Below are 24,576 nucleotides of genomic sequence, written 5' to 3' on the forward strand. Positions count from 1 at the left end.
TGTAGGTTTACTGCATTTTTATAGAATCATAGAATCATAGAATAATTTCAGTTGGAAGGGACCTCTAAATGTCATCTAGTCCAACCCCCCTGCCATGGGCAGGGACATCTTCAACTAGATCAGGTTGCTCAGAGCCCCGTCCAACCTGACCTGGAATGTTTCCAGGGATGGGGCATCCACCACCTCTCTGGGCAACCTGTGCCAGTGCTTCACCACCCTCATTGTCAAAAATGTCTTCCTTATATCTAGCCTAAATCTACCCCCCTTTAGTTTAAAGCCATTCCCCCTTGTCCTGTCGCAACAGGCCCTGCTAAAAAGTTTGCCGCCATCTTTTTTATAAGCCCCCTTTAAGTACTGATAGGCTCCAATAAGGTCTCCCCAAAGCCTTCTCTTCTCCAGGCTGAACAACCCCAACTCTCTCAGCCTTTCTTCATAGGAGAGGTGTTCCATCCCCCTGAACATTTTTGTGGCCCTCTTCTGGACCCGCTCCAACAGGTCCGTGTCTTTCTTATGCTGAGGGCTCCAGAGCTGGACGCAGTACTGCAGGTGGGGTCTCACCAGAGCAGAGTAGGGGGGGCAGAATCACCTCCCTCGACCTGCTGGCCACGCTTCTTTTGATGCGGCCCAGGATATGATTGGCCTTCTGGGCTGTGAGCGCACATTGCTGGTTCATGTCCAGCTTTTCATCCACCAGTACCCCCAAGTCCTTCTCGGCAGGGCTGCTCTCAATCCCTTCATCCCCCAGCCTGTATTGATACGGGGGGTTGCCCCGACCCAGGTGCAGGACCTTGCACTTGGCCTTGTTAAACCTCATGAGGTTCACACAGGCCCACTTCTCGAGCCTGTCCAGGTTCCTCTGGATGGCATCACGTCCCTCTGGCGTGTTGACCACACCACTCAGCTTGGTGTCATCTGCAAACTTGCTGAGGGTGCACTTGATTGCACTGTCTATGTCATTGATGAAGATATTAAACAGTACTGGTCCCAATACGGACCCCTGCGGGATGCCCCTCGTCACCAACCTCCATCTGGACATTGAGCCATTGACCACTACCCTCTGGATGCGACCATCTAACCAATTCCTCACCCACCAGACAGTCCACCCATCAAATCCATACCTCTCCAGTTTAGAGAGAAGGATGTTGTGGAGGCCCGTGTCAAAGGCCTTACAGAAATCCAGATAGACGACATCTGTAGCCCTTCCCGTGTCCCCTGATGTCGTCACTCCCTCATAGAAGGCCACTGGGTTAGTCAGGCAGGACTTGCCCTTGGTGAAGCCATGCTGGTTGTCTTGAATCACCTCCGTGTCCTCCATGTGCCTTAGCATAGCTTCCAGGAGGATCTGTTCCATGATCTTCCCAGGCGCAGAGGTGAAACTGACTGGCCTGTAGTTCCCCGGGTCTCCCTTTTTTCCCTTTTTAAAAATGGGGGTTATTTTTCCTGCATGCTGTCTGATCACCTGCACAAGGCACATTATTTACTTCGTGGCCCTATGTAAAGTAACCTGTGTCTGCATGACAAATCCTCTAAAGGTGTGCAGTTGGTTCAGAGTGAGAGAGTCTGGTCCTTTGAAGAGATGGGGTAAGAAACACCCTCTGGAGCAGGCAGTGGAAGAGCAAAGGAGTGAGAAAAGTTGGTCTGATACTTGGTAGGATTGAAAAGACAAGAGAGATTTCTGAAACCTGCAGAGGGCATGAGGATGTTGTGTGGGAGAACGTTTCTATAATTAAAGGTTATTGAGAAATCTGGCTAATTGGCACACATGCACAGCTGGCTGCATCTGCTTTGGCATGCACATGCGTGTTGTGCTCAGGGCATATGCTCAGAGGAGTGCATGCTGAGCCCTTCACAGGGATTCAGAAACTCAGCACAAAGAGCTCTTAAAGTGTACTGCTGGGGGAGAGGAGCTGAGGTTGCCAGCACAAAGAAGCTGTGAAGTTTAAACCTTGCTTAAAAGCCTCTGCAGTCACCTGAAAACCTCACTCAAAGGCTTTCAAGGGAAAGAGAGTTTCAAGTTGTCTTTAAAGCTCCCAAAGTATTTAAGGCTATAGCTATATTAGTAGGTAATGCCATGTAGCGGGAACAGACCTGTAGCATGATGAAGATGGAGCTGATATACACACTGTGCATTTGGGGGGGGCGGTCTGCTTCAGCCAAGTAAACCCCCCCATGGTCCCTCAGCCTGAGCACTGGCTGGCAACTGCATGGCGTGGGGTGCATGAGGGGCACCCCTGGAGAGCACCTTTGGGTCAAGCATCAGCTGAAGCGAAGGCTCATTCCCCTGTGGCTTCTCCATTACGTGAGCCAGTGAAGTGGGGGCCATCCACAGGTTAAAAAATGCATTCCCGATGCAAACTAAAAAGCTGACGTGGGCATATGCTGGAAGTGTGCTTCTGGGCCTGCCCAAATTGCTTACACCCAGCAGGCAGCTCCACACCCAGCATCCTGGAGACCATCAGGACACCGGCTCATCTCTTGCCTCACCTGCAGGATGCACCTCCAAAGCACTCTCCTAATGTGCTAGAAAGGGATGGCAAAATGGTGGTGAGAAGAGGGAAATGAGGAGACAGCTGAGGTGCCTTCCCTTCTCCCTCCCTTTCCTCTAGAGAGCACTGAGGTGGGTAGGAGGGAGGGCAGCCCCTGCACCTTCCTCCTCCGGAGGGAAGCTGAAACCCCGTTTACCACCTGCTTGGCGGATGCTCAGATCATCAAAAGCTGGAGGATACCCTGAGGTGAAACTCTATTGATGTGTATTACTTTGAACCAATGAATATTTCATTACTGGAGAGAGAGAATACGAATCAATAATTCAGGAGTAAGGAAAGGGGAAGGGATGGTTTTGAACCACTGCTCGTTTTTGAAACACTTAAACTCTGTGGTTTCTTCAAAGACCACCTTGATTATATACACCTACAACCTTTTCAATAAAGTCTTAAAGCCACTATACTCATCAGAGGAATAATCATCCCTTGCCTCATCACTCTAATCAATGAGCAACATTTAATATAAGGTTTCAAACCACGATTTTCTGCTGCCTTGGGCAGGAGTGAGAGCAGAGACCACAGAAGTGCTGGTTGGAGGGGCCTTCTGGAGGTCATCTCTGATCCAGCCTCCCTCTGGAGGCAGGGGAAGAGCAAAAAGAGAGAAAACAGGGTTGGGAAACACCACAAGAGGAAAGAACAAACCAGAATTAATTGAACAATAAAGTCATGAGGAGGGAGGCAATGTAGTTACATGCAACAGCAATGATTTTTCTGTTCTAATTTCATTTCGAACTGAGCCTTGAACAAAAAGAGGAGATAAAGGATTACCGATACAGAAAAAATAATCCTAGTTTTCCAGTGAAGCAAAACAAGTTGCTTCTTCTAGAGCATTAAGCTGACATCTCAATTTCCAGCTAGAAGTAACTGGAATTTCTGTAATTTCAAAGGAGAGAGTTAGAAGAAACTGATTTTGCCAAACCCATACCCATTTGCTTGGAAATACTGTTTCAAACTGCTTACTGCTGAAAAAAAAAGCTTTGAAATTGTTGAAATATCTTTTTTCCAAAAGCATACATTTCAAACCAAAATCTTCTGATATGGGGGTTAGAATGCCTTTAAACTTTAGCAATAGTTTTTGAATGTGTAAAATGGTGGTATCAAAATGAAACATTTTACCTCACCACTCTAAATTTTTTAAATATGGGTTGAAGCTATTTCTTTATATTACTTGGTTTTGTCCTGACAAATTGCACAAAATGTTTTCCCAACCTGCTCTCTCCCTTTGTGGTAATCTGTGCAAGAAGAGCAACATGCTGTGTTACTTGAAGCGGCAGAACACTGGATTGATGCACATTTTCTTCCATGAACAGCACTTAAAACATTTATCCTGTCCTACAGGGAGAGAACTTTTTATTAACTTGGTTTTAAAGACAAAACTTAATATCGCCCATATGTCCAACAGCAGTACCAGTTTTTGCAATCCCTTTGTAAAACTTGCATCTCTGTGAGTGCTCATTTGTTCAATAAGAAGCAGAACAAAGGCTGGAATATCTCAGATTGTCTAAAAAAAAAAAAAAGAAAAGATGGCCTGAGGTGTATTTCTTTTGGTGAATGCAGAGTACAGGAGAAGTACAGGCATAAGTAGGTCAACTTTAAGCTGACAGGGCAGGGTTAGTCATTAAATAATTAAGTTTGCGAATAAAATCCTGACAACTTCAGCAGCATTTGGATTTCACTTCAGGTGCTTTCACAGGAGACATATTTCTTTTTACAGTGAAATAAAAGACAAAGAATAAAGGACATTAAATAGTTCAGTATTTGGCACAGCTGGGATCAAGCCGACATACTTAGACACTAACCTACAGCTTCTCCGACGCTATATTTTATCCACACCTCATGGAAAACCTGGGGGCCCTTAGCAGGCAGCGGTGAGCCCAGCACGCTGCAGGATCAGGCCCACCAGGCAGTCTCCTCCATGTCTCTCATGAACAAGCCTGAAATGTTTAGGTGTATGTGGGATTAACACCCATAGGTGATTTTTTATGCAGCTCTACTCACAGAAAGCAAATTGTTATTTGAGAGGGAATTGATCTCAGTTAATTTTAGACATCTTTGGTATAGATGAGGCTATAGACCAGGGCATGCATCCAGCCTAGGGCTGACGTGGCCATCTCAGCTTGTCACTTCATGTCCCTTTATAAGCAACGGAGGGAAAATGCACTTTAAGGGTGCAGTTCATCCGATCTGTTTGCAATGCCAGCCAGGCTGAACCCCAGCCCAGAAGGCAGTGGCAAGTCGTGCTCGTGAGAAACCAGCTGTGGGCTCCAACGCTTAGAGGAATCTTGCCTTGTCTGTCTGAATGGATTGGTGTTAAATTAAGAGAACAAGAAAATAAATACACAAAACTTCAAGTGTTTTCTGAGGCTTTCCCAGCTCCTCTAGTATCCTGGGCTGACTGACTGTGGCATGGCTGCCCTCAGGACTGGGGGAGCTGGCACATCCCGAGAGTCATACCTGCCTCTGCGGCTCACCTGCAGCCATGTGTTTGTTTCTTTTAATGCTTCTTCAGTTAATTTTCTTTGCAGATTCATTCACAGGACTCATAAACATAATGACTGACATCATTTGGCGCTACACTGGAGATTTCATGGCTCCTGATATTGTTTGCAGAGTCGTTCGCTACTTCCAGGTATAGAAACCTTGGGCTCCCCTGTATGCCCAAGCTCGTGTGGCTTTGTGTCCCCACAGCAATAAACCCTAACAAAAATGCTGTATAGACTTTTTTCTAGCATCAGAAGTGCTAAGTGCTGAAAGTATTCATTTACAGTTGAAACACTTTTAATTAAAGCATATTAAAACTTTTAAATTTTGTGGACAAGATAAAGGAAAAAGATCTGGGTGAAAATACAAGTTTTTTTTTTTCGTTTTCTTTTCTTTTTCAGTAAAAGTTTTCAAATATTCCTAGTTCAGTGTTCTTGCTGACATTATTTTCTGCAATAAATGTGTCTCAACTGCTGCCTCGTATACCTTCTGCCCCAGGTGGTCCTTCTATATGCCTCGACTTACGTCCTTGTGTCACTAAGCATAGACCGGTATCATGCCATAGTTTACCCAATGAAGTTCTTGCAAGGAGGTAGGAGAATTTCTGTACCTTGCTATTGCTATGGATATTGTTGGAGAGTCTTTTAGTTTCAAAATTCTTAAGCTTGTTGCCATGAATTATTCATTCCTGCTGTAGCAACATTTGGACTCTGTTACAGTTTTCCAAATGGCAAAGGAGCTGTGGTTTTGAGATTTATTAAGCTGCACTTAGCCCTCAGCAGTTTTTATAAGCATTGTGTTAGCAAAGAATGAAATGACATTCAAAAAGTATAGAGGTTTTCATTATCTTCCAGCATTTTGAGAACGTTATTATGGGCAAAATCTATTCCTCGTAGAACTATACTGGCTCTAGGAGCTGCAACAGCTATATTGTCTATTTATTCACACTAAAAAAATAACTTGGACAGAGAATGCAGTACTGAGAACTCATACAATAGTTTGATAAGAGAACTTCAAAAGCTGTAGCATATAAGTTTGGATATCTATTGTTTCTTGTAATTTCTTCTATTTGTTATTTTTACAGCACTCAAATATATCCTGTCTGCTTAGCAGTACAATTTAAAGAACATGATTTCTTTCCTGCAGAGCCTAAAGTGGGACGTTAAGTATGTTGCACTGAGTGAATAAACAGAAATAGCCAGTGGGGAGGAAGGAGAACAGTTACAAGAACCATGAGGTCCAGAAGACGCACTTTAATCAGATGCAAATATCATTCTTGTTTTGGAGTAATGATGGCTTTTGAAAGCCCGCTCTATTCAGGGGATCAGATTAATGGTCCTTTCTGGCCTTAAAAATCTATGAATCAATCACAGCCCAGGCAGTGGTGCAGCTTTGGCAGATGTTAAGGTCTGAAAACTTCAAATACCTTGTGAAATTTAGCCTCATATTCCCCAGTGTGCAGACCAACTTTTTCAGACCAGGGGATTGATACCAAGGTTTTCTCAGCAGGCTTTGGGACGCACGGCGTGCTCTGCAGCTCCTGCCCACGCTGAGCTGGGCTGGGGAGGGCTCATAAACCACCTGAAGCACCGACTGCCGGCTGAGTGGGGCGAGCTGTGAGGCAGGCTCGCTGACATTTCGTCTTCATACGTGGTACAGGAAAAGCAGCACTTGTTAAATTACTGCCTGGGCCTAGTAAAGAATTTGGTGGTTAATCTTTGCAAGCCACTTTGAGGCTGAAAAAAAACCCCCAAACTACCAAGCTGCCTCAAATCTTTATAAAAGCCTTTTCTTAACTCAGTCCCATTTCCTATACCTATACCGTAAAGTTTTTTCTTTTCTTTTTAACTGGAGAAAAGCAGACGTTGCACCCAGCCGAGGGGCAGCAGAGCCATCAGCTGGGTGCAGCTCTGGGGGAGACACAGGCCACAAGCAGAGATAACGCTGGCAAAGCCCATCTGCCTCTGGCAAGGGCTGGCTACACACTGATGGACAAGCAAAGACCATGTTCAAAGGGAAAAAGGAGGCAGCTCTAAATTCAAAAGAACTATCTAAAGAGGTATATTTACCATAGCAACTTCCTGGAATATACATAAATATTCACCTTTTGCACCCAGCTATTCCTAGCAGAGGTGCCATGTGGGGGGCTTTTGAAACGCCCTCTTAGCTGTTCTGCAGGCAGAGAGCAAAGAGATTTACGAAACTTTGTCATTGGTGTTGACACAGAGAAACTTTAAAAACCATTCTGAGTCAACTTGTGGCAAATGTCTTTCCAAAATGAAACACTCATCCCCCCAAATCCTTCAATCAAGAAACAAAAGAGTTGTTTCCTCTTACCAATTTTAAAAATTATGTTTCCATGTAGCCTTGAAATATCATTTTGGGAAAAAAAATCAAAACTTTTGCTTTGAAAATGTTGAACAATTTTTTTTTTTTTTAATTGCGGTTTGGTTACTAGCCTCAGGTCATGTTAAAAAGCATTTGCAATGAGCTGTACTTTGCATGGCTTCTAAGAAAACAAATGTCAACAGTTAAATATTTTATACTCACTTTGCGAATACATAAACGACCACAGAAAGTGCAGGATGTGGAAGAATTATGCATTCTAATCCTAACGCTTTTACTGTATGAGGTACCTAATTCAATAACCAAAAGGGTCATTAAAAAAAAAATTGTAAAATAAAGATTGAAAAGAAAAGAAACTGAGAAGTTATAGCAGAAGACATTTTATGAATATTTCACCATGTTGAAAAGGTATATGCAAACAGTATACAAACTAAGCAACAGGCGACAACGGAACTGCTTAAGTAAATGACAAAACCCAAGTAGGTGTAAACTGTCCCTTGCGTGGCTTTGGGCTGCAAATGACGCTAAAGTCCATCAGATCAATATGATTCTGGAACAGCTCGCTCTCTCTGGATTTAAAACCTAACTTTAAAATGGCACTCACTTTATAGAAGGATTGCATGGTAGCAGGGAGCAAAACTCCTCACAAGAGGTGCCTCCCCGTCACATGTTGCTGGGAGCAGGCAGATGTGCACAAAACCACTGCCGCAGCACACGGATGGCGGAAGCGGAGCAAAGGGGACGGTGACATGAAAATGTCCTTTAGGAGAGTCAGTGCCAGAGCTCACGACTGAGAGTCCCGCTCCAACCCCAGGTGTTAGTCTTGACCACCCCAGTATGAAAAACTCTCCATTTAAAGAACAATATTGTTTTTAAAGGAAAATACTGAGACTGGCTGAATAGAATATCATATTTCAAAAGCTGTTATTTATTTGATTCCATTTATAATTGATATAGTTCTAGTTATGTGATTTGCTGGCATTTAGAACATATCAGAACATTTACAAAAAACAACATTAAAAAAAACCCTGCTTGTGAGGCAGCCAATTAACATTAGTCTGATAAAACAAAAATCTACTTACCTAGAGGCTATCAGTGCCCTGTAAAGCCCTTTAGACTAGCAAGGACATAATCTACCAAACATGAGGGACATTTAAAAACAAGATTAAATGAATATTGTAGGTAATGTTTTATAAAACACAAAAATAAAATACCACTCTTGCCCAACCCAAATTGCCCACTTGTCTTCAAATTAACAGCGTCACTACACAGTGCAAAAAATGAAGTATATTATCCAAGTACGATCTTTTCCCCTTAGAAATAGACACGTGGGCTCCACTGAGGCTTGTATGTATGTAGTTTAAGTAGCTAGCTCACAATCAAAAAGCCCTTTCTGTGAGGAAATATTTTGTGAAACTTACTCTTAATACTCCTTTTGCTAAGTTTATTCTGTTATGCTTTGGTAAACTTTACAGTTCTCCTTTGCCTGTGCAATGTTTATAGACTCGATCTGACCCTCTCACTTACGTAGATGTCATCAGAGTTCCCTTAAGCCCTAGATTAGCAAGACCGTATTTTGCTGAATGTGGGTAGCATTTAAAAATGAGCAGGATAAGTGAATATTTGCAACTGATATTTTATAAAGCTTAAAATTACTTTTTTGAATGTTTCTCCCACATGCTTTTGTATTGCTCTTTGAGCTTCAAGGAGGAAAGACATTCTTCTTGACATGCATAATTTAAAGCAATTTTCTATTTCACACACAACCTCAGGTATTTTGTAGGACAATAAAGTATTTCAACACCAAAGCTTCCCAGATCAAAAAAATCTGTCCCCATCTGTTCCTCATGATCTGATTCAGGAGGAATAACTGCTGCTGAGAATCACTGGTACTCCACAGATCAGCCCTTTCCCCCCCCCCCGCCACTTTTTGGCTAGAGCAACATGGATTTTAGCCAGAAGATTCAGATTTGTGAAAACGAAAGCCTTGGGGCTGTTTGCTCCAACCCATTGATTTTTACAAAATACCATGGGTGCCACCAGGCATCATTTGATTTCCCACCTGTTTTCCCCACTTGGCAGCGGACGAGGCCAGAAGTCGAGGGGAAGCGGTAGCCCAAACATGCCAAGCGTTTTGGGATCCTTCAGCTCCTGATCTTCACCATGAGGTCCAGCAGGATCTCCTAGTTCATGTCTGTTGTGGCAGATAAAACAGGGCTGAGCACTTGAGCACCAGCCCACCATCATCTGCCCTGTCTCACAGTTAGCAGTCCACCCTTGGCATGGCTTGGGCATATGCCCATCAACAGGAGCTGGGTTTGGTCCCCGCCATGATGCAGAGAACTGCAGGAGATGCCCAGGCCCTCCAGGACCATGTTTCTTTGGGGCAGTAGAGTTGCAGCTGGAGTTAAAGGCAGCTGGTTGTGCAGTTTTGTTCTGATCCTAAACTGAGGCATTTTCTCTTTCCTGATAGGAAAGGCTTTGTGAGCTTTCTCACTACAAGGTGCATCAAAATGTTTAATTTCCATTCCAAGGAGGACATTTCCCTTGCCAGTACGTCCAGTACGCTCTAACCTAGTTTATGTTTTAAGTAACCCTTCCCAGTCTCAGCCTTCCTCTGTTATCTGTAGCACAAGGGCTCCTTCTTCTTTTCTGTCTCTGTGTCCTTCTACTGACCGCCACTTTGCTGTGCCAGGGTAAGAGCGTGCAGTGGGGCAGGCCTGAGGTCCTTTGCATTCATTCATGATGTTGTCTTGGTGGCATAGAGGAACTATTTACATCTCATGTTTCTGACTTGCTGACCCTGACCAGTGCCTTTCTCATAGCGTTTCAGATTCAATGGGCCCTTAGCATCTTCAAATAAAACATGTAAAATACAAGCCCATAAGGACATGACTTTTTATAATGAGAAAGAGATGAAATCCCCATTCTCCTTTGTAGTCTTTTCAGCATCAGCCGGCTGCAGCCCAAAATTCCTTTTCTTCACCCGGTTTCCTCCTCCTCCCTGACTTTCTGTCAGTACTGCTACGAGGGGCCAGTCACTCCAGCACCCCCATTAACACCATCTGTTTGACTCTGTTGCACAGAAAGACAGGCGAAAGTTCTTATTGGAGTGGCCTGGAGCCTCTCTTTCCTGTTTTCCATACCGACCCTCATTATCTTTGGGAAACGGCAGCTCTCCAACGGGGAAGTGCAGTGCTGGGCTCTCTGGCCTGATGACTCCTACTGGATACCCTACATGACAGTGGTGGCTTTCCTGGTGTACTTCATTCCTCTGATCATTATCAGGTAAGCCTGAACCGCAGTCAGCGAGCGTGTGGTGAAAGCTGTCAAGTGTGCAATCAGCTTAATGCTTTAATTTCTACTCATTCATTACGATTTCATTTCCACACCTGCCTTATAGCTGCTTCGGTTTTTATCACATAATGCACGGGTCGCTGTACTTGCCCTGGGGCAAGTACAAGTACAAGTACAAGTACATGAGGTAGCCAGAAACTAACTAAAATATTAATAGCCAGAAACATTTTCTCTGAAAGAAGGACTGAATCTCTAAGTGTGTCCACTTATCTCCACAGCTGCAGGCTTGAAACATATCTTTATAAATCCAGTATGAATGTCTAGCTATTATGACAAAACATAATTTTAATAAAAGAACAGGAAACCACACAATGCTAATTAAACTAAAATATGCTTAAAGTGCTCTCAAGCTTCATAGTAGCGGAAGAGTGTTTCTTCACCAGGATCAGAAAGAAATCTCCAAGCTTTTGAAGCTGCCAACCACTCCTAAAATACGAGCAAATAAAATTCTTCCTGTTTTGTAACGGGAAACCTGAGTTGCAAATATTTGAGACTGATTTGCCCAAGATCACAAAGATGATCTGCAGCAGAATCTATTTTAAACTGAGGTCAAAAAATATCCCAGACTGTGCTTAGTGATCAGTGAATTTTATTGCCTCCCTCTGGGGTGCTGCCATTAGCTGCTGTTAAACAAAAATTATCTAGCCATGAGGAGCTACCAATGCAAAGGACAGTCAAAAACCAATGTGGAACGGGAGTGTGACTTCTTAACTGCCTTGAAAGGCTGCCGGTGGCAGTAACTTGTTCTCCGAGCCCTTTCCTTTCTTTCCCTTTTATTCTCTTCCAGTAGCAAGGTTACAATAGGATTTCTTGATGTTCATCTCTTCTTCTTTGTGGCAAAGAAGACTTGCTGGGACTCCTTTTTTTCCCCATGATTTGGTGACACGCTGTTTGGGCTGTGAGAGAGGAACTATGTTTGCCTGTCCTTTGGACATCTCTCTTGGTCCATCTGCTTTTCCAGCAGGTGATGAGCCATGAGTCTCTGTTGGCTTCCTGCTCATTAGCACCCCAGGTGAGGGGGGGGTGGGGGTGGGGTGATCTTTTCTAGATGATGACAGGAATGGCTACATAAGCTAAATAGTAAAGATCGTGTCATGGTTTTAGTTCCTCTCCAGTCGAGTTGTGCCTTGAAGTTTCTTACTGTTTAACTACGGAGATTAAGTTCTGCAGCTTCTAATGGCAACCAGTTTATCTCTGATAGAATCAAAACCACATGGTGCTTGAATTCATCTAGCTGACTTTTTGATACAGATTCAACATTGACCAGTGGTGGTCTCTCCCTAGAGAGAAGGGACAATTTTTATGCTTTGCTCATAACACATCAGTTTGCTAAACCTTCCATTTTTGCACCAGATTGCACAGATATAACAAACAAAATCATGAAAAGTTCTCCTGAAAGAAAGGACATGATAGCAATAGAGAAAAACTACACCCAGATTCTCCAATTGCTCTTCCTTCCTAGACAGGATCATTTCTCTTTGTATGTTTTCCTGAATCTTAAAACCAGACTAGTTTTAAATAAACCAAAAAATATTCTTGGGAATATGTAAATAAAAATGTGGGTGGATCTGCAGCCCAGCACTAGCAGCAAAAAGAATAAACACACACAGAAGAGACAAAAAGTAATTTAACTGTGCAAAAGAAATGGCACTAGAAAACTTTGAGGCTGGCTGTTACTATGAGAGGAGCTTTCTTACGAATTTTCTCAAGTAGCTAGGAATCAGGAAATTCTAGCCAGCATCTTAAGTCATTTAGGAAAAAGGCCCATAGCCTGTCCAGTTATCAGTCATTCCACAGGTGTGTGAAACATCTCTTTCACACTCAAACTTAGAGATTCTCACACTTTCTGTTACAGATCAGCCACTCCTTTTTACATGGCATATATACTTGTTTGGCAAGAGAAGGCAAGCTACGTAGCCACAAATTTTTCAGAGCTGCTGACATTATGCTCCCCTCCTCCCTGCCAAAGGAAGATATTCAAACCAGATCAGCTCTGCGACTTACTTTACAGTAAATCCCCAAAAGCAACAAGGCGATGAAGACATGAGGGAAAGGGAAAGTCAGTGAAACTGGCATTTCATGAGATTGCCCTGACAGCTGAGACATGAATTAAGCATCCTAAAATTTTTGCGGCTTTAGCCTTAAGCGACTTTCACATGGGAAGTTTATGGCAGGACAGGAACTTAAAACACGGGCCTCGGAGCCACAGGGCAGAGCGGTGCCCGTGGCCTGCCCAAACACGTTCCTGGCTTCCAAACACTGACACAAATGCTCCCATGTCCTTGCCAGCAGAAGTCAAATTCTTGACAGATCCTAAGTGGTACCAGACACTGGGACGAGGGAAGGGGGGTGAGCCAGGGAAAGATTTTTTTGCGCCCATTTATTTCTAGTTGTCAGTGATACTATTTTCTTCAGAATAGAGATTGTCTAAAACCATATAAAAAGAGGATTACCACCAGGGCAAGGTCAGCAGAGACATTATGAACAAATGCCATGCAGTTTGGAAAGAACTGGCTATTTTTTAGAACATTTTTTCAAGTTTCAAGCACACAACTGAAGGTTGCAACTTCCCAGCTGATGCATCTATAAAACACCTGTCAACATAGCCTCAAGGCGTGACATCCATTTCTTTAAAATTTCTTGGCAGTCCAGAAGTTTAAAGCTAATCCACCTAATGTGGCTGCAGCATATAAATACTCTGGTAAGCAGTTTGCAGCCAAAGAATGGCAGGAATGGCTGTTAACGTCTTCAGGGACTCAATTTCTCTGCAAAAGTTTCGTTCCACTGAATACTTTCAGATGCACAGTAGGTTTGATGACAAACAAGATGCTGTTTCATAAGGGTGAGTGCAAGAGATCACTTACATTGTAGTTGTGTGTCACTCTGTCAAACGATTAATTATAAAACTGACAGGTGTTATTTAGTAAATGAAGGAAGGCATTTTGTGATTTTTTTAATTTAATGGTCTTTAGCTGAAGATGTTATTAAAAAAGGCCACAGCATAATGATGGAGAGACGATCCATAAATGTGTGACTGAAAAGTCAAGGATCGGTATCTAAGAAGCCGGGAATACGAGTAAACCAGAAGCCAAGGCACGCACCACACTTACTGAGGAACTGAGACAGGGTGCACTCAGAGAAAGAATAAGACCTTTTCTGCAATAATTCATTTTGTTTGCGCAGCTACTTTATTTTCTCTGCCGAAGCACTCATTTAGCTGCATGGCAGGTGCCTGACGCAAAGTGGGACACTGGCTGGTGGAGTTAATTCTTAATTAGTTCTGCCGCCTGAATCTGCTGAAAACCTAACCTCTAGAGCAAAGCAGTTCACTGATGACAGCACTTTTTCTGGCGCAGTTCATCCGAAGTGCATACAAAGGATAAAATTTTACTTTTCAGGTGCAGGACTTAATTCCACACTAGATAACGCCGCTTTGGCTGAGCGGTTTTCACTTGCTACAGTCCAGGTACCATCATCTTTTAAGCTTCTCTCATCCACCCCTCAGCTCTCTCGGCAGAGCTGATTTCACATGTTCCTGACGCAGCCTTCAACTAAGTCACAGGAGTTGTGTTATTCATAACACTGCAGCCCGTGGAATTAATTATTTAGCTGATAACCTTATGCTAAGCCTGGAAAACCCTTCCACCGACAAGCCAATCCCCCAGACGTGGTGTGAGAAAACCCTATAGATTCCAAGCCAAAACACGAACCAGAAGAAAACAACAATCTGTCCCTTTTTTTAAAACGTATATATAAAAAGGCAATCTATGAACAAAACTGCAACAGCCCTGAAAGATTTAAATACTTGGTAGGTCTGTTCCCACCACTTCTTCACAACTGGAAAATCAGCAATCAGTTATCAAACAGCTCGTGGTTTTGTGGTGAGTTTTTTATCTGATTATAATACAGACGATCAAGACCTGAATAATGAAAAGAGAATGAAAAGCTCTGATTAGATTTTTAACCCAAGTGTGTGGTTATCTTTGAGAGCTGAGAAAAGGGAAGAATATTTGTTCTTTTCATGTAAAAGCTCCCCTCCTCCCCACTGTCTCAGTGTCGGTCAGGGAGAGCTACAGATCCTGCATCAGGTTCTTCTTTACAGCGCTTAAAAATTTGGCCTGTTCTTCCCTCTTATTTAGACTTAGTTGATATTGTCAACCTACCAAAACCCCCAAAATTTAGAAAAATTAGTTAGGCAACATGCAGTAACTAGTTCTCTCCTGTTCTGGGACAAGTGTCATCAGCTATAACCAAAGCCATTTCTCTTACACCAAGATATGCCAAGCAGTATCACAGCTCAAACAGTAGCTGTGATAGTTGAATATCTCTGGGGTGTTGCTGAACAGAGGTTAAATATGGGTCAAATCAAGATTACAGACATCTCTCTTGCAAATATTTGCACCTTGGCCCCTCAGGTCCTGTGATGGGGAGACAGGAGAGCTACTGGGTTTCTATTCTGTATTGCTGCCCTGTGCCAAACCATAATTGTAATCTGGCACTTGAGTATCCAGAAATTCAGAGTCGTTTTAGCTGTTATTCACGATTGCCAGATATATTTTTTATATTTTAACCTGATAAATGTAATACATAGGCATTTATCTAATATAATTCCAAACTCGGGTTAAAAAAAATTGCAAAAGTTGCTCTTCAAGCACAGAGGAAAAAATATCCATCTGCTGTTTAAAATGAAAACTCCAAAGAGAACACTTGCTTTGGAGCAGCAGAAAAATAATTAGAAGAGAAAAAACAGAATCAGCTAAAAGGAAAAATACGGAACTAAACCCAAGACATCGCAATGAAATAAAAAATAGATTAAATAAAAGCTATTTGTCTGAATTGAATCAAATAAAGGGAATAAAAATACCATTAATAAAAATACCAAAGGTCATTTTTTGAGCTTGATTCAGTGAGCACAATCCTTTTTGCCTGCGATTTCCATTTCTAAATAAAAAAGCCTAGATCTTGCACATATGTTCTAATATCTGCCCGTCTATTAACTTACCCATTATGCATGCCTACAATGGTTTGTTCAGGTGATGTTACATATGCCTTTTGTCTTTGGATAAATAGTGCTGTAAATTAGCTACCATAAAACATAATGCAGCTGCATCACTTTACACAAATAAAGTACAAGGAACAATAGGCAATGCTGGATGATAAATACAAGCAGTTAGCAGGGAGCTTAAATGTACTTTTTGCCATGGTAAAGGCTCATTTTACTAGTAAATACTGAGGTTGGGTGGGACGCTATCATAATGCAATCATTAATTTAAAAAAAATAAAAATCTCTGTTTAAAGAGTGGGCAGATCAATAACTCTTATGATTATTAATAATAACACGTTGCCTTACCAGAAGACATTTTATTTTCCAAAACAAAAGCGATCTATGAATTAAAACTAAAGACGGAGTGGGACTGTTCATGGTAGCATTTGTGTGACTAACCATAAGTTAGTTATTTACATGAACAAAAGAATGCTGTAATTACCAATGGGGTCATATTAAACAACACCATTAACTAATAACATGCTACGATGAACATGCATCTTAGTCCTTCAGAATTTGGATCAAGCTAAATTGCTTTTGGACATGCAACGAATTTAATTTGCTGAGATACATCCACAGTCTGAACCATATTCTTGTATTTTCCTGCCACCCCTCCAGATATGCCTCTTAATAGGGCTAGAAAAATCACTGCGTTTTCAGATCAACAGCATGTCCTTTCTATCCTGTGGTATTCAAAGCCTGAGCAGCTCCTTCTCAAAAAGGCTTGGATTATTTTTCCATCCAGGTTTGACTACTCCACCTGAGCTCTTTCTTCCCTTTCTTTAGTCTCTCACCTGCAAATAATGGGCCACAACAACTCATATAGTATTTTAGTATCATAGTATGCATTAAAATGACTACAGCACATGTTTATGTAGCTGCCAAGGATCCCCAGTGAGGGCTGGAAGACCGGCGCACTACAAACTTACAGACACAAAGAAACCTGACAACATCTAGACCTAACAAACTGTACGTCACATCACCAGCTGCTTTCAGTGGAGACAAGAGCAAGCAGCATGCAGGCATGTTACATGTGTTGGAAAATGAGGTTTGTGGCAATGTGTACGGTGTGCTTTTACCTCTTGGCAGTGAAGGCTGAGTAGCTTGATGTCGAGAGGAAGGAAACAGAGATTACCATACGGTCAGAATGGTGCAGACCGTTGCCGAACACCCTCCTGTCCTTCTGAACACCAGTTGTCATCTGTCCCCCGGTACTCTTTGCTCATCTGCCACTTCATTTTCCACCCAGTGGGAATTTCTTCCCACCCTTTGAGATGTCACCAGCCACCATGTCCTCCTCCAGCCACCTTTAACAGAAAGACAGAAGCTACAAATGCATTCTGAAAAAAACCTGCTTTTCCCTTGTAAGAAAAATACAACTTCTCTTCCATAAGTACTCTCTTTTTATTTCTGTGCCTTTTATGATCTTAAGCTTTGGGTGACACATTTCTGGAAACTCCAGTTTCTTAGCTCCATGTCAGCATAGCTGGGGGGGGGGGAAGATTAGGTGCTAATAAGATCTGGAGTCCCAGAGACATCAAAGCATAAAGGCATAATTGTGGCTGGCAAAACAGTTGCTGGGAAGTGTACCTAGCATTACAAGTGACTCGTCTTTCCTGACACCCACCCTGAGCAGCTTTACCCCACCTCTGGTCCCCTCCCGATAAGGAAGGCTCCAGTGGATCCAGCTATAGAGAAAAGAAAGATGAACACTAGTACAAATCCACTATGTTGGCAGCACTTTAGAAGCCACCAGATTAAATCAGGAATTAAACTTTCCCCTGGACTTCTAAAAATTAAGGATTCAAATGAAACAGCATGTAATCTCATACGTGAAATGCCAAGTGAAGAAGAGAGCTGCTGTAACTGCATCTGGTGAAAGGGATGCTCCTACCAGACTCTGCAGCCAAGAGGGCAGGATTTCTGGGGTCGGAGGGAAAGCAAGTGAGGAGCCTGACTTTGTATTTCAATCCTTAGCTGGAAGTAGGGAGTCTGAATATTTTGACTATGGATTCCTTTGTCCTGATGCTTAGGCAACGCTGAGTGTGTCCTGCTGGACACATGCAGGTCTGCCTCAGAGGGGATATTGTTTCAACTGCAGATAAAAAGGTCAGGCTAGAGATAGCAGGCTAGGGAGAAAATAGAAACAGGACTTTTAGGAGCTGGCTGGAAATTTTCTTGAGATGACAACAATTATCATTGCAATACATTCTTATTCGTTGGAACAATCAAAGGAGAAATGATACGTGAATTTTCCACCATTGTCAGTACAAAGTACAAAGGAACTCTCAAGTGCACCAGCTGATAAATAAACAGGTTCTTGAAAAGCCAGGAGATAAAAGGAAAATTCAAGTCAGCTGGGAGCCACGCTGGACCTTTGAAGGGATTAAGGAGGGCAAGCTGGAGTCCATGGCAGATGCATGCAAAACCCTCACTGGACAAGTACGCTACTGCTCTGCTGCACAGCTCGGACTTGCACGTTGAATTTCCAGCTCTCACCTATTGAGCCTGGAAACCAGATGGCTCAAACTTCCACAGAAAGGAAACCTCCAAGGCACACAAATACTGCCTTTGCAAGCGTGTCTAGGAATTGAGGGTGCTGTAGGAAAGGCTCGTGTATCAGTCTGAAAGCTCTAATAAGAATAATGTCTCTTCTGATAGTAAAAATAAACCACATGATAGTAAGACACGTTTTTGTCTCTATAAAACACCCTGAAATAATCTCCCTACTTGCACCTTTTTCACGGAGTCACCACTAAGGTTTATGGCGATTAATGGTCAGGCTGCCCAGGCCCCCCAAAACACTGTGGTATATTGCAAACAGTACATGACGACTTCGGTTATGGTGCTTGGTTTTTACATCAGGAAAACATGGCAACCCAAGTGCATTAGCTGAAATATTTTTAAATTATTTTTGTCTTCTTTAGCAGATTAAAAAGGAAAACACTGGTCAAAAGTATGCTGTTGCTTAGTGATTTTAGCTGCACATTATGCATGCTTGCAGGAGAAAAGGCAGACAGATCAAGGCCTCGGGGGTTTTTTATGTAAAGTGCTGAAAAGGTGACATCCTCATCCAGGATGTGGGTTCAAACAGGTCTTCAGCTTGAAGGAATTATTTTTACCTATTCTATATTAAATAAATAAATTAACATTCTATTCCAGATTTGTTATCGCCTAGGGAAAGGTCATACCTATCTGAGGTCATTGTGGACTAGGGCACTTTTCATCTTTCCCATTAAAAGTATACGTATATCCCCCTCTAAATATGCAAATTGTGGTGGATCTGGCCTTGAATCATCTAACTCCTCCCACCTACCTGATAATTCTGTCTTCCTTGATTTCCGTCCCAGGACCTTGATACCTTAAAGTGAGCACCGCGGTTTTTAACTGCATTTCTCATGGATCTTGCCCCTGTCAAATTCCCCAGGGTACCATTTTATTTGTCGGCTTCATACTCACAAAGTAACACCAAAACAGAAGTGTACACACAGCAAAACCAGGTCCCTCCCCTTGCTTCTCCCATTTCAGGGCTAGTGTGCTGGGGCTGGTACCCAGGCAGATTTGGCCTCAGCTAGCTCAAAATCCCCAATGAGCTCTTGCCTGTGAGATCTTGGCCAAATCACTGCATTCCTCTGAGCCTCAGATTTGACATCTGCAAAGCCAGGACAACGCTAATGACTTACATGGTGAAAACTCTTCAGATCTGCTTCTGAAAATTACTACAGGAGAGTGGTATTTTAGTTATTATTGTTGTTGTCATTATTATTCCTATGCAGTCCCATCATCCCTATGAGCTCCTTACACATAGATAAGTGTATTCATAGAGCACAAATAACTGGGATGTCAGTTAAATTTTCTGTGCCTCATAATACCAATGACTCTTTCCCTTCTGTAGCGTCATATACTCAATCGTGATTCGAACCATCTGGATGAAGAGCAAAGCTCAGGCTGTCATCATATCCAGCTGCCCTGGTGAGTCACAGCACACATGTGCCTCCAGCCTCGTGATTCAAATCTGGCTGGTCCCCCCAAATCCGGGAATGCCTTGACATGCAGTGTCGCGTTGGGCCCCCATCACTGCGGTGGGAATGGGGTTTCTGTAATTGCTCCTTCATAACTCTTTTTTATATTATTTACCTTCTGTCCTTTGACACTAAATCCCCTTTAGAGAAACGATGGAAAACATCTGCAAGAAAACAATTAAAAAGTAAAAAATCCTTATTCTAGAAGTTAGAATCCCTATTCCTAGAACTTTGCCCATTTCCAGAATAATTTTTTTCTAGCATATACTTAGATAACACTTTTGCTGTGTTTTCACATGCCCTTGCAAGTTTGGATTTTGGTCAAGCTCAGAAATTCCTGGCTACGGAAAGCCATAAATGAGCTGAGCTTTCCACCCCAAGACCATAAACATTTTTGGACTGTTCTGAGCTATTTTGGCAAAGTGCACACATCATTTCAAGATCTGCACTCGGCAGCTGCCTTTCCTATTAGTTATGAAGAAAAGTATGTTCATTTACACTAATGTGTTTTACAACACAACTGTAAGAGCACACAACCAGTTAGTGCAGCCAAGTGGTGAGTGGAAACACATCAAACCACAGGGACCAAGTTGCTGGTACTTGCCTGAAGCAGGATCATGGATCATGTCTGGTACAGGAGGAAGTGTCCTAATGTGATGTTGCACATATTCAGATATCCTTATGCTTGAGCAGGACTGATTTCTAATGGTCCTGCCTTCATGACAAAATCAGTATTAACTAGTCTTGAAAAAAATATCATTCTCCTCATCCAGGAGATACATTCTGCTTTATAAGTCACCAGGTGATTTCCATTAATATTACATATGGACTAATTTCAAGCATCTACATGGGATGTTTCACTGATAACAAGCCCACATTCATTTTATTTACATTTTTTTCTTTACAAATTACACAGCCTTGATATGCTGTTTTTATAAGAGGTGCAAGAAGTCATGTACACAGAGTTATTTCCAATTACATCAATCAAAATTCCAGCCCTAAGTTTGGACTACAAGTGTTTAAAGATGTTTTGATAAAAAATTACCTTCTTGTGTATTCACTATGGTGAACCTAATTATTCTGACCAAGTAACATGAACAGCAAATTGACATTAATAATGAAATCAGGCATATTATTGTAATCATGCTGGTACTGTTATTCAAATACAGAAATTGATTCTCAGAGATATTTGTGTTACTTCAGAGGAAATTAGATCAACCAGCCTTGGTGTGAGACTGAACAGAATTTGCTTCTCAATTCAAGCCACACTTCATATCTGAAAAGCTAGTCTAACAGCATTTCATATTTCATTACTGAGTCAACATGGAGAGTAAAATGTATGACTGATTATCCAAAGCATCAAAAAGAGTAAGAGGTTAAGAAAATGAAGTATGTAGCTTTCAAAATCCTTCTGACCGAAATGCAGTTAAAAGTGAACAGGTAGTCTATTTTGCCAGATTGTTTCTTTTCTTTTCTTAATTATAGCTGCCAGTTCCTTTCAGAAAATGTCTCCTATAACACCACTCTGGTTGCATTTTTGTAGCCGTGATGGCCCATGGTTTTTATTAGACTGATACTGTTGGGCGCATATGCAGTGCTTTTCCTGACTAAGTGTCAAGGATCAGGACTACCCAGCTGCCACAATGCTTCAGGAAGATCTCTTCTGCTTACATTTCCCCTTTTGATTTTGGGTGGCTCAGGTTTTGAGCGTCCAACTCGAGCAGGCTTGCAAGCGTCCAAATTTCAGGAACTACTGAGCCCCTGCCTGACACCAGGGAAGGATGGGCTACGTATCGCTGTCCTGCCTGCAGAGGTATGTGCTGACACATCCACACAGCAGCCCTACTCTTTCACTAGCTGAACTGTTCTTTCCCCAGGTGGCAAAACCTTTGCTGGCTACACCAGTCGTGGGTTCATATCCAGGGCAAAAGTGAAAGCGATCAAGTACAGCATCGTAATTATCCTTGGTAAGTGAAAAGCCCCACAGCTGGTAGCTAGGGAGGATGCTGATGTTAGGAAGCTGGTCCTCCTCAGCTCCCTCCTCATTAGCAGATAAAGTACAGTAGATGGCTCAGAGAAGGAGCTTTAGTTAGACCCTCTGACTTGCCTTCTGTCCTTGTCCTTCCCCTCTCCTCTGGCTGATAAGCTCCTATTTTAGGCCTCTGACATAAGCCTCAAATGAAATTATATGCACAGCCCCTCATGTGCATAAAGAAAGTAAAGGAGGGACATTGCCTAAAAGGAACAAAGGAAGGGGTCATCTCCTTCCCATCCAGGCTGCCAAAAGACTTAGCAACTGAGTTGTCTTTTAGGCTTAGAGACTATGTACGGCATGTTAGGTGCTGGGGCAGTGCAAGGGAGAGGAAGGAGAGGTGAGGGATGCAGATCAATTGAATTTGATGTCAGAAGCATGTTGCCTGCCCAGGTGGGAAGAACGAGCTCTGCTTTCCCAACCAGGCAGCAGATGACTCAGTGCAGGTGTCCTCTGTCTCCCAGGGAGATGACATTATTCTGATGGAATTAGGAGTCTGACATTCTATCTCGATAAATAAAAGCAGCGTCACACAAGGCTTGTGATTAGCTGCCAGAGACAGGCAGGAAGGCGACCGAAGCTATTTACTCCCAAGGGCTGACAGCCATCCCCTACCGCTAAAAAAAAGAGATCGCTCCTCTTTCCAATGCTACACAAAATTCAGATTGGATGATATTGTGGTAATAGCTACTACTGAGGTGCTTAGCTCACTGTTTAGCGGTTGCGTCTGCAGACATGAGAGAGGCCGGTGTGATTCATGCTTTTCAGAAGTCCAAGAACAGCTTCTCTGTATCTGAACTTTTCTGCGTGGCAATCAGAGAAAGCTTTTGTCAGAAGCAACTACTATCACAATGCCATCAGACGTCAAGAGCTCACCTGGATGCTCAGTATTTCAAAGGACCTTGATAATATTAGGTACCCGGCATCTCTCGGTGTGCAGGGTGCACCTAACATTCATGGATTTCTTTAAAGGCACTTAAAGTTCTGCGTGGTCAGTGCTGTGATCTACATGCTGACAATGCATATTGCTATTTTGCTGATATCTGTGCTTAGGCACTGCCGGTTTGGTTACTCTAGAAAACAGGAGGGGAGTTTATCTCTTCCTTGCACATTCAGTGAGTGCTCGGCTAACTGCCAACTAAGAAATACTGATTACTGCAACAAGAAAGCAAGCATGGGGTCACTCTGCTGTCTCATTTGGGCCAGGGAGAGATCATGCATCTGATTTCACAGATACCTGTACATTTGAAACTCAGGTACTTACGGCTTAGTTGAGTGAACTGCCTGTCCCAGTGTTCCTATGTAAGTCTTTAATCAAAAGCCTTTGTGAAAGGAGATGACATAGAAATTTGTGAGGGACAGATTAATTTCCTATGTCTGCAAATAAAGGTAAGCCTATGGCCTTTTTATTTCTACCACCTCTGAACAAAAGCAGGGGCTATGAACAATGCAGTCCTCTCTTGCCTTCCCCAAATTCATCTCTCAAATTGCAGTATAGGAATTAGAGAGTCTTCCTGCACGCTCCATATACACAGCACCTCCAACCAGCATGCCAAATGACATGTTGGTCTGCTGTAATGTGGTGTAAAAGGGTGTCATTCCTTGCTCCTGGGTGTCTAGAGCCCTTGTTTAATAGGTGGCTGTGATAGGCAGAGCTGTCACGGCACGGCACTTTGGTGGTGTGTACATTTAGATTGGCTGCTCACTGAGGGGACCATTAAAAGAGCACTTCACTATAACTTATGATGCTTTAACTGGCTACCTATTTACCCTTTATGTGTTGTGTAGTGCTCAAAAGCGCCTCGATATGTCTAGAGGGAGCACTCTAAACACTTAGAGGAACACACATAATATATTTTACAGGCATTAAAATAAAAATAAAGATAAATAAAAGCACAATCTAATAGTTATTCTCTTAAATAAGACCCTGAATAGGGAGAGATTTTTTTTTTCATGAACAAATATTTATGTGTTATGACAGTCTCTCTCTGCGTGTGTGATTACTTCCCTAAATAGCTAAACTATCTGAAGTCAAGCTCTTCCTCTCTCTGTCTCTCTTCCAGCATTTGTTCTCTGTTGGAGCCCTTACTTTCTTTTTGACATCCTGGACAACTTCAACATACTCCCTGAGACCAAAGAGCGCTTCTACGCATCCGTGATCATTCAGAACCTGCCAGCCTTGAACAGTGCCATCAACCCCCTCATCTACTGCCTCTTCAGCAACCACCTCTGCCCCCCTTTCGAGTATCGCTCCTTTACCATCACTTTGACTATCCCCTAAGAAGGGAGGGAACACATAAGCACAGTCCCTAAACCAACTACCTGTTTTCACCTGTTTTAATTCTGACCATTCCTTTTTTTCTTTAGGGAAAGAAGAACACGAAGGCTGGGGGGAACTTTCCGGGACAGGAGTGATGGAGGGCAGGAGATGCAGGTTCTGTCCAAACCGGAATACATCTAGCGTGGGCGATGCCCTGCAAAGCCACGCTGGGACCTGTACCATGGAAAGCGAGGTCCCCCACAAGCCCCGAGCAGCGTGAGCTGATGGACACTGACTGGAAAGAGCCCACACCTCGCTGCTGTTGAGCAGCACACGTGTTTTGGATCAGCACTGCAGCTTCAACAATTGCACATTGCTGGTGCCAAACTCAGTCCAAGTGGTTTGCATGCCACTGTTGTGAGGGCTCATCTTGGCCCTCTATTTTCAAGCAAGCTGTAATATATATGTATGCCAAATGGCAAAAAACAATG

At 42.8% G+C, this 24,576-nt stretch overlaps 1 protein-coding gene across 1 annotated transcript in view; it reads left to right on the forward strand.

Moving 5' to 3' along the window:
* Positions 1–24,286, forward strand: part of NPSR1 (neuropeptide S receptor 1) — a 61,236-nt gene extending 36,950 nt beyond the window's left edge. The window contains exons 3-9 of the mRNA XM_076332106.1: positions 5,069–5,172; positions 5,523–5,616; positions 10,457–10,658; positions 19,667–19,743; positions 21,671–21,760; positions 23,889–24,069; positions 24,193–24,286. Coding sequence (XP_076188221.1) covers positions 5,069–5,172; positions 5,523–5,616; positions 10,457–10,658; positions 19,667–19,743; positions 21,671–21,760; positions 23,889–24,069; positions 24,193–24,286 — 842 coding nt within the window. The remainder of the gene's footprint in view (positions 1–5,068; positions 5,173–5,522; positions 5,617–10,456; positions 10,659–19,666; positions 19,744–21,670; positions 21,761–23,888; positions 24,070–24,192) is intronic.
* Positions 24,287–24,576: the final 290 nt, after the last annotated feature.

The sequence above is a fragment of the Aptenodytes patagonicus genome, chromosome 2 (genome assembly GCF_965638725.1).
Source record: "Aptenodytes patagonicus chromosome 2, bAptPat1.pri.cur, whole genome shotgun sequence".
NCBI classification, from domain to species: domain Eukaryota; kingdom Metazoa; phylum Chordata; class Aves; order Sphenisciformes; family Spheniscidae; genus Aptenodytes; species Aptenodytes patagonicus.